Consider the following 11,166-nt stretch of genomic DNA (forward strand, 5'->3'; position numbering starts at 1 on the left):
TTCTATTTCGAGTCAATGGTGATTTATATCCTCAGGTATTTTAATCTGGTCTTTTGACACACTTTTGAGGATTTCATGCGTGTTTTTAGTAATTTGGAAAAGGCTCGGTGAAAATCAGAAGAGTACTTATTTTACTTATTTCTGGAGAAAAGAGGTTTACATCAAATATAGGGATGTTGTTACTAAATTCAAGAATGGATATTTTAAAGCAATTTTCATTTTGAAAATGCCATTACCATAAGAAAAAGAAAACTTATTCATGTATAACATAATCCAGTCAAACCTGCTTTAGTTACCACCTTTTTTCAAAGTCCATCTGTCTACAAAGACCACTTTTTGTGTTTCCCTTGGGCGGTAGCTATAGACAGGTTTGCCTGTATTTAAACTGCTATAATTTTGTAATTATTAGATTTCAAAATGGATATGGGTAGAAAATTGAGGAATATGGGAAAAATAAGGGGAAAATGACCATCCTCCCTTCCAAAAAAAATAAAGATAGGTGAACATTTTTTCCGTCAACATCGTGGGGACTCATTGATTTTGGTCGATGAACATTTATAGTATTGATCAAAATAATAGCTTACAATATATACCAAAGAAAATACTCGAAAATGAAAAATTAATGCCCCTTTTCCAGTTACAAAATATGGTTGTAACCGTCATGTTTTATTTTGGAATTGAAAATATCATATAAAAAGATATACAAGAACAGTATTGTTTTTCTGTCACCCAAAATTTGTCGATACCAATTATCTTTTGGCCCTATTCCCAAACGTGGAAAATATTGTCAACTGTGATTTCTGGCCGGGTGCGCTCTATACCGACCCTCCCACCGAGTGGGCGATGTACACATAATGAGTGTGTATACGAGGTAATCTCTCTACGCATATCATGGAGAAATCTAATACAAAATTGTCTGTGTGTGTTGTTTGAGTGCTGAAAGCCAGCTATCTTCGAGCGTGCATATCCACTAGTATTCACACACTAAGTGGATGCTACTGCAGTAGTATTAGAGATGTTTTTATAAGCACAAGTGCATCTGTATACAGCGTTCACTGTGTCGCTGTATTGTGGTAAATCTCTGAATGGTGTTTTTGAATGTAAGTATAAACATTATTGATTTTGATGTGATTGTTATGCGTTTTTATCATCAATGCATTGTTACTCAGAATGAACAGTGATTTTTATCATTACGTTAGACTTCCATGGCGCGGCATCACATTCACAAGACTTTTTGGACGTCCATAGCAATAAGTAGTAGACTATATATGACATATGTATTCTTTGTGTATATAACTAAACTATATTCTACCTTATTTTCACTCATGCATAATGCTTATCATGTTATTTCATACCTGTTATGTATAAAGGAATCAATTTGGTGTCGATGGCGCCTTGTAATATTAAACGTATGAGGCGCCACGGAAGTGCATGCAGTGAATATACGCGAGGAAGGAATGGATATAGGCATAGGTGTGAATGACATGCCATCCACCACAATACTCTTCAATATCAAATAACACAACTCCGGGATTATACTCAGTTACAGAATATGACATTTCCAATCGATTTGTGAAACCCAGTGGGATAGTAGTCAGAAACAAAACATATCAAGCTTTCACCTGAAATGCCTACACTGACACTACTGTAACAATACCTACCAGTTTGGACCTACACTGTACATCCGACAATTTTATTGTTTAGCTAAGCCATCTTACTTACTTCATGTATCAGTGTTTTGATATTGTGGGGCTCCGTGATCTTAACAAACAGCTATTACAGGGGGTTTGAACATAATACCAGCTTTTTAAGAATAGCAGACAATAGACAGAAATGGAGGACCAGGACCGCCGATTTCTGTAACCAGACTTTGCACTTGGTGATGATGATTACAGTTAACATATTTTTTTTTTGGTGGAGATTAAAGATTAGATCGAAAACGAAACTAGATGTTAAATATATGTGCATATGACGCACATGTTTTTGTTAATTCAGTTATATTGACATGACAGTTAAGACATTATTGACAATGTGGTTGTATATGTAAACAGAGATGAGATAAGTCTTAATTCAGTTAGAACCAATTGCAATTCTAATGCAGTATGTATGTTTTGTTCAAATCAAATCCTGTGTTTAGAGTTGACTCTGAAAGATCAGGCCTCAGGGCACGCCAAACGTTTTTTACAATTTAACGATCATCATAAATTTTGTATTTTAGGATCATTGAAAATTGTAGGTAAAGCTCTTTAATTCAACCGACTATACTTTGATATTAACACAAGAAGCTTCAAATATAGTTTGCATAAATTTGACAACATACTTTATATAGACAAGTGATTATTCAAAACATATGGGAAAGGGGCTATTTTGTGACCTCGCCTCCATAGCCCCATATGGCAGTTTATTATGATCATTATCGTATTTAAAATCTCATTGGAAATTCCCTCCCTTGAAATTCTAATAAGTAGAATGTGTAGCCCAATAGTTAAATACAGTACATACCAGTACCACTTTGAAGTGGTTCAACGTGTTTTGATTGCGAGTGTTGTTTGTCAAGTTTTGAAATCACATGGACTTTGACATCTCGTCTCTCTTTCATCCTCTCGTCTCGTCTCTCTCTCTCTCTCTTTCTCTTTCTCTCTCCCCCTCTCTCTCTCTTCCCAACTTCTCATATTTTCTTTCTCAGTGACGTCAAGTCAAGCATACATGTAACGACATTTTCTTATTGTTCTGCATGGGAACGTTCAAATGAAATGACTAGAAATTCTTATTTCTTATTCTAACTTTTACTGCACGTTTTCATGTTTATTCCAGCCTTTGTTTCTGAAGGACAAATTTATCGTCATGCCAAACTTAAGCATGAAGTGGTATACGTATATAAAAGATCTAGTCGAGTATGATAAATTGACAAACATTCCCCTTTGTTCGAGAAGTAAAATTGTTGTTTTTGCCTTATTTAACGTTTGGCAAGAAACAGACTTGTCTTCTTTGAATAATGCGAGTACATAATTCTGAAACCATGAAGACAGGGGAAAGCGAAATCAAGGATATGTTTGCATATTGCTACAGTGTAAATGAAATCCGAAATTACAGAAAATGTTATTTGACGTATCCTCCAACTTCATCATTTTTTTTTTTTTTAAAGGTATAGACCAGTTCTGGTCATGCGATTGCATTGTGAAAGAAACGTTTTGAAATCGATCAGAAAAGGTTGATCATCTAGCATATAAGTATTGGTGTGTACTGCCTTTAACTATAGTATCCCCTGACAATGTAATCTTCAAAGGGCTATGCAACTTATCAGAAAGATGAGCTAAATATTGCAAGCGGTGTTAGGATCATAATGAGAATTAATGAAAAAACGGGCATTAGATGCCTCCGGAGTAAATCAAGATCTAAAAAAAGTCCTGTTTCCTCGATCCACCATGTTTTAATATACCAATGTTATGAAAAGGGATTGTAAAACAGAGATATTACTAAATGAAGAAAAAAATGTCCCACCACAACAAACATGTTAGATTAAGAGATGTGGCATTTGGATATACGATTCCTCACAGCTAGTATATTGTAGCAAAGCACTTTTATTGAGGCCATTGATGTGAAATGTACCTGCTAGTTTAATGTCTGCTATATCATTGCTCCTAACCGCGGTTTTATGACACTTCAGAAGGCGCATACATAATGCAATTCAATTGACTTTGAGTTATTGGTATACTTGAAAGTGCCTGTCAAACGAGCCAGAAATCATGGCTGATTTGTTAAAGGAATTGTACAAGCCGAGAACAAGAAAATAGATCCTTAGTGAAAGGAGGGGGGGGGGGGGGGATGATAATGACAAAGAAAACTTAACATTAAACTTTGTATGAGTGTTTCAACCTCAGACAAAGAAATTTAACATATTACAATCTGAAAACATTTAGGGGCCTTTGTCCTTCCAACTCAACAGAAAATATTCATTTCAATCTTGTATTTTTCTTCTCATTTTTCTTTTCAGGTTTCTCCAATGACAGAGTAAATCGGTCTGGTGAGCAGTGCATGATGACATTCGTAAGCGATTACTGATAAAAGGACATTGCGGATCATTTTTTTCTTTTCATCTCAAAATAGAAAATAATGAATTCAAGGATTTCCCCCTGATTTCAAAATGTAAAACTCATGTTGCTCCTACAACTGAGGAACAGCTTTGAAGAAATCATCATAGCAACATAATTTCATGACAATGCGAATAAAAATATGTGTAATCATAATCAATAGAAGGTGAAAACGCTATGAACTATAATAAAAAGAAAGTAGACATGAACGTGTATGAAGAGTGATCCGTGTGGGTCTAAAAATACAATCAATCGAGATAAACAAAACAATAATCATATTTGTTGATTCCGTGCCTGGCGACTGACCTAAATTTCCCTGTACCAGTTGTGGTCAATTTATCACCGAGCTTGTCATCTGAGTTGAACAGAGGAGGAGATCTGGTTACTAAGGAAGCCATCAGCAGGTCATAGGTCATACACAGATAACCACGGCAGGTCAAAGGTTAGCCTGACAACCGTCATCATGGACGGGGATCCGGAGAGGCACCCTGGAGAAAAAGAAGAACAGAAATGTGAGAGTATAATCAATTATTTAACCTCTTTCTTATCCTTTTTTACTTACATTTTTCGACAGTGACTAGGTTTATTCAAGATCTTTCCGATTTGAGGTTTCTATCATCTCTAAGATTACAGAGCACCATGTTTAAGTTCAAGTTATTATATTACACTTTTAACTACGAAGTTGAAGTTAACATCATCCCTTTTATATACATGTTCATTAACTTGATGCAAAATGTGATACAAATATTTTGATATGATAAATATAACAACGACATCATTATTGAAGAATACTTATACTGCATGCCAATAGTATTATCAAGTCAAGTACTTGAATTACAGACTCTGTTTTCAGATTGAAAACTTAGCCCAAATATTATGTCAACATTTCAATATACATATCAAAATTTAGCGACATCGAATTTGATACACATGATAAACATTATTTACCACTCCGCACACATTCATTATTTGTTAGTATTGTATTTTTTGTCATTGTGATACTTCAATCATTTTCTCAATTCCAAACTTTATGAAGCTACATGTCTTTAGTTTAAGGTCTTTATATTTCGTTCTTAATTTGTAACTATTTAAATATACTTGTACTTGATTGTTTTTTTGTTGTTTTTTTTACTTTGTAAAGTGCATAGAGAAACTTCGGTTTATTATTATTATTATTACGACAAACCGAACAGCTTCTTTTACAGCTAGATCACGTATGTTAGTGAAGTCTTATCATCAAAATCCTATTTAATTTCAAATGTTTTCCTTGATACAGCTTCATGTAAGCACTACTGTGAGCGAGTAGCTTGGTCGTCTATCGTAGCCTCTATCCTAACCGTGATCGGTGTCGTGTTGGTAGTCGTGTGCGTAGGTTTTAACAGTCGATTAGCTGGGCCACTCTTCAGCAACACTTATATAGAAGAGGCAGTTTATACTTGGTAAGAATGACCGACACTAATGCACGTTTCTATAAACAAATACATTTTTAAAAGTGTTTTTAGAAATATAATTAATTTTTTATTTCATTTTGGGTGACTCATTATAAATGACTATTTGTTTAAATGTTGGACAAATTTACTTTCAACCACGATTATTGTCTCCTAGTGGTTTTTAGCCGAAATTACTTCCGCATGCCGTGTAGTTTTCTCTTTGTGCGTTTGTTGAGCGGATTCAATTCTCTTTAAATTAAACATGCCGTAGGCCTAATTATCTGTCAAAAATTGTTCTTTCAGGATACATTTCTCTAAGTGGATGCTTTTTTGCTTATGATGCTGTGCAGAACAATTCAAAATCAATTTTTCATTAGAAATGTTAGATACGACCTAATGATCATATTGTTTTAAAGTATTATGACATAAATATTACAGAAATCTTAAATTTTTCTTCTCAGGTTCTCGTGGATAGAGATAGGTGCTTACGTTGGACTGGTGCTAATGGTTGCATTGGTTATTCTCTTCTTCTCTACTGGTTGCATGGCAACGGGATATCAGAATGCATCAACATGGTGTGCTTTTAACAAGGCTCAAACAGGCAGACGACAGCTGACTGCGGTAAGATTTTACTAAATACATCTTCTTATTTACAATCAGTGGCGTAGCTTGGGTCCATTCATTGAGGGGGCTCCGGCAACTGGAGGGGGGTGGGCATCAGTACAACTCGATGGATGGAATGTGAATAAACAAGGCAATGGATTAGGGGGAGATGTGAAAGGGGGTCTAATCTTCTTTTCACCTTTTCCGTCTCCCTCTCTTTTTCTCTTTTCCTCCCTTTTTAACTAGTCGATGGGCCGGTGGGGGAAGGGGAGGGGGGGGGGGTCGAATAGGTATGTTACTGATTGTAGATATATATAATTTACAATTCTTTTGTGAAATAGATGATTGGTACTACATCATCGAAGAATAGCAGCGAATACTCTTGTCGTCTCGCAACTATGCAGAGTTCTGCTTTTCTGTTTATTTTTGTGATTTACCCTGCAAGACGAAAAGTTTCAGTAGGACTGTAAAACTGTATTTAATGCTAATCTTCAATTCTTAAGTTTGTAAATGATGCCAATGTTGATGTTTTTATACAGACTATAATAATCATTAAATGATCATGGAAATCATACTACTAAGACATTATCAAAACGAAAGATATACATTAAAAGAGAGAGAGAGAGAGAGAGAGAGAGATCTGTATAATCTTCAAAATATTTACCCCTTTTCATTATTTTGCTTTCTACAGTTTATAATCGTGGCATACGTCGTCAATCTAGGCTGGTATGTCTTCTTGTTTGGTTCGGCTATACCTACTGTATTCTTCATGATGTTACACAGTGGAATCTGTACCAATGCAGTATTTACCGCCTCTACATGTCTTGATCTCAGGCAGTTTGGTGAGTAAATTAAAATAGGAAGGCTACATTTTGATTTATTTAGATGCAATAGCCCATATGAATTAGTTTTATTATTGTAGTGTACTAGGATTTTTTTAAATGTATCAGGTGTACATTTCTTAGCGTACTATTTGAATAACTTGATTACATATCCCCCTTTGCTTTTCACCTCCTATATCCTACTGGTCCTCCCTTCTCCTTTCTCTTCTTCCTCTACCCCTCTCCTATTTTCCTCATATCCCTTTGTTTCTCCTTCTCCCCTCCTCCCCCCGCATCCTACTTTTCATCTCCACATAAAAGGTTCCCTCTCACATTTTCCCGCCACTATACCCAACCCCTGTCTCATTGATAATCACACTTGTTTTCTTTCTTTCTTCCCATCAGGCCTCGCACCTCCAAGTCTCCCAGGAGCAATCAACAGCACCTTGATCTGTGAACAAAATCTACAGGCCATCTGTGACAGTGTAAGTGAACCTGTACATATAAGTAGACATTTTGTTTGCCCCTCTCATCATATACAAATGTTCATGTAATTGGTAGGAACTGATTGACTTTTTAATGGAACTCGAACGCCATTGTATTCTTCGTTCATGATAGCGCCATCAAGCGGTCTAGTTATTATTGAATACCATCATCTCCAGCTGCAATATATTATTATTATACCAACACAACAAAAACAGCTTGGCAAAAATAAACATTCAGAATCTGCGAATATAATAATCTTTTCCATATATTTATACGTTTAGTGATTTATTTCATGAATTTGTTTTCCTCTTTTTATTTCTCAGAACCTTCAATCAAACTTCATCCTTGGAATAATTGGATGTGTTCTTGTCCTAATCGGCATGGTAAGACCAGGGAGATGGGAGGGACCCTATTAATGTAAGAGACGATGAATTTATAGCGTTTCAGGACAACTATACCACCACACTAGGACCCGGGCAACCCTTTCGTTAAACCTGTCCCATACTAGGGGATAATGTTGTCCGGGTGTATAATAGTGTCTTAGGGTATTCATCCCGGGTAAATGTCTGGTAGAGATAGCTTGGAAGGATGTAACATCATGTGAAAGATAATTAGCACAATAAATATCTTTGCATCTTTTATAAAAGTAAAGCTTGTGCTAAAGCGTAATTCCGTTTTAAGCCGGCAATAATACTATGCACTCTACAGAATATGCTCATTATAATATGCTTTGAGGAAAGCTTTCATAGGTGTAGTTCAAAAATATTAGGCGGTTATTTCAGCACTTGTTACCTTATGTCCGCTGCATGGATTACGAGTAGACCTATAGATGTATCCATGTTGTCAAATGTTTCTTGGATGGTATTTCTATTAATGGTCAAAGTAACATTTCGTATACTTCAATATGATTACAATGGAAGATAAATTACATTATGAGAACATTCGTTACAAAAAATTGTTTGTTTTGTGTCCATTCCTCAGAATCATTTCATGATGAGCATAGCGGGTAACTATAACTGGTTGAGATTACGGAAACGACGACAGAAGCTGACGGCTGGTAAGATCAACCGTCGCTCAGGAACATACGATCTGAGTACGAGCCCATACACGGAGAGACAAGAATCCCAAGATTCCAACGCTCATCTTCGTCGAGTCAACCTCCATCATGGATCATCATCGAACATCTTGACGTCATCGAACACATCTATTCCCACGGTGGCAGCGAATGTGCCTCCAGCAGTGACCACGATGTCGTCGACGTTTTCGATGCCGGTGGCGCCATCGTCGAGGAGCGAACCAGCTTCGAACTCGTCTTCCATGCAGTCGTCAAAGATCTACAATCAGACGTATGGATTCGATGATGGTGGGTTTGGACAGCAAAACGGTGGGAGTACGCGTGTCACCTTCGCCGACGCGAAGCCGACTTCAACTGCGGCTCCGAGATCGAACATTTCGAACGCTGCTCCGAGATCGAACACTTCAAACGCTAATCTGATACGGTCAACGGGAGAAGATAAGAACGATCTCAGTAAATATGCGGATAGGAGCTACGACAGTGGCAGTCGATATGATCATCACAATCCCGCTTTCGATGAAAACTATTGGGATCAGCAACAATATGCTCCACCTGAGCAAACTGAGAGGGATAACTATTACAGCAGAGGTTATAACAATTCTTCTAAAACCAACGGTACAGCGACGAGCTACGACCAGGGAGGCTATAACAATTCTTCTAAAACCGACGGTCCAGCGACGAGCTACGACCAGGGAGGCTATAACAATTCTTCTAAAACCAACGGTCCAGCGACGAGCTACGACCAGGGAGGCTATAACAATTCTTCTAAAACCAACGGTCCAGCGACGAGCTACGACCGGGGAAACTTTAATCAAGGGTATTATAATAATTACGATTACGATGCGGCGGATAATGCAGGAGGATATCAAATGGCGCCGATGTCGTCATACGGACAGGACAACTCACAATCGTTAGCTCAAGATCGAAAAGCAATGGGAAATAACTTTTACGAATACCAACTCTAGTCTTTTTTTTTTGTATACGTAAATTGTATTCAAATTATCACGAGATAGTAGACTAGAAGGAATTATTTACCAACGATTTGGCATCAGCAAGAAATAAAGTAGAAACCGATGATGAATCTGTGATCATTTTCTATAGGTCTTTTAAGACTCAAGCAGACAAATGCTATCATGGGCAGACTAGGACCGAATTTCGCTTGGGAAATTTCGATCTAACCGGCCCACTAAACCTGGAGAACAGAACAACGGCCCTCAGATCACAAGCCAAAAATCAGGCGACCCAGTGGGAAACTCCTTATAGCCAGGCGGCCTCTGAAGGCGTGGCACCATGGTGTCCCTTTTACAATAATTTTGTTGAATAAATTAATTCACTTTACAAAACTTCCAATAACAATTACATTCATGTCGAGAGAATTTTAAGTATTAAAGGATTCAACCCCCCTACCTTTATCATCGATGCCCCTGGTACATTATATTGTATTTTTAGTCCCCATAATCATTATAAAGCACATGTATTTCAAACTGCTGCAATTTTTACCAAAGCATCTTGTTTTTACTATGTACCGGTAATCCATTTTCACAACTGTACATTTTTGTTCAATGTTCGCATTTCATGTTTGTATATTTCGGTACATTGTGTGTGTATAGTTAAATTCAATGGAATGTATTGTCTTCGAAGTGAATGTTTACCGCCAATTACATGGAAATATGTCTTCTTAAAAGGGTTGTCTTCTATACTGGGGGCGAATGCATGCCGCTGTCATTATGTAATGCTTCCGAATTTTGGAATTATAATTTAATTCTTCCATTTAAGTCATACCTATAATATATATCACAGCGAAAGTTTTGAATTTTTCTTTTAAGTTCTAAATTCTTCAATCTAATTCATAATTAATTTGCTTTGCAGCTAGAGTTTTGAAAACAGGATCGAATTTCTAAACACAGCGTATAAATCTCTGTCTCGATACAAATACGAAAAAGTGCATTTCTAGATATCTGACGTGTCACAATGCCAATCATCTTTTAAAACTCAGAGATTTTTTTCAATATTCTATTTTATTACGTTTTTTAGAGAAGAAAAAAAAATCGTAAAAGTACGTACTGCTTTATCTTATAATTAAACATGAGTAGCCTAAACAGACACAGTCATAACAACAAATTATGTGTCGATAGTATTATGTGCAAACAAAATGTCTCAATATCCATTTTTGATGTACGCCATTTTTTTTAAATAAATCATTTGAGGAAGTTAAAATTGATGAGTTCGAAGCTATATTTGTTACGTTCTAGTCTGACATGGTTGAGAAAGAAGTATTTGAAACGAGGGGAATCGACAAACTGTTTGTGAATTCCGATAGTGTTCCATAAATATAAATTTTGATTGGGATGAAAACGTGGGTATATCTCTCTGTGTCAATATTTCTTTCTCCCTCTCCTCCATCTCCTCTGTTTTCCCCTCGCTCTCTTTCCCCTTCTTTCTCTTTCGCTGAATCAATGTTCCTCTCTCCTACACTCTATTATTTATTCCCTTTCTCTTCTTCTTCCATCTTTCTCTAATCTACCCTCCCCCTCTCTCTCTCTTCCCTGCTCTGTCTCTCTGTCTGTCTCTGTCTCTGTCTCTCTGTCTCTGTCACTCTCTCTCTCTCCCTCTCCTGTCTCTCTCTGCATATTTTCCCCCGCAGATGTAACGCTATTTTC

The 11,166-nt window shown here is 36.7% G+C and overlaps 1 protein-coding gene across 1 annotated transcript; it reads left to right on the forward strand.

The window, feature by feature from the left end:
* The first annotated feature begins 926 nt into the window (after positions 1-926).
* Positions 927-10,723, forward strand: LOC593798. Its single transcript, XM_793261.5, has 8 exons — positions 927-1,100; positions 3,995-4,603; positions 5,368-5,530; positions 5,983-6,142; positions 6,816-6,966; positions 7,351-7,430; positions 7,755-7,814; positions 8,413-10,723. The coding sequence occupies exons 2-8, from the start codon at positions 4,555-4,557 to the stop codon at positions 9,469-9,471; spliced, it is 1,722 nt and encodes a 573-aa protein (XP_798354.3). The 5' UTR covers positions 927-1,100; positions 3,995-4,554; the 3' UTR covers positions 9,472-10,723.
* Positions 10,724-11,166: the final 443 nt, after the last annotated feature.

This window comes from Strongylocentrotus purpuratus, unplaced genomic scaffold (assembly GCF_000002235.5).
Source record: "Strongylocentrotus purpuratus isolate Spur 01 unplaced genomic scaffold, Spur_5.0 spur5_scaffold_11, whole genome shotgun sequence".
Lineage (NCBI taxonomy): Eukaryota > Metazoa > Echinodermata > Echinoidea > Camarodonta > Strongylocentrotidae > Strongylocentrotus > Strongylocentrotus purpuratus.

What these genes read in the sequence shown, in the direction of transcription:
- LOC593798 (XM_793261.5), top strand. Translation starts at nt 4,555, where the DNA reads ATGGACGGGGATCCGGAGAGGCACCCTGGAGAAAAAGAAGAACAGAAA. An exon ending in AGAAAAAGAAGAACAGAAAT is followed by an intron (nt 4,604 to 5,367) that starts GTGAGAGTATAA and finishes TCCTTGATACAG; the next exon opens with CTTCATGTAAGCACTACTGT. An exon ending in TACAGGCCATCTGTGACAGT is followed by an intron (nt 7,431 to 7,754) that starts GTAAGTGAACCT and finishes TTTATTTCTCAG; the next exon opens with AACCTTCAATCAAACTTCAT.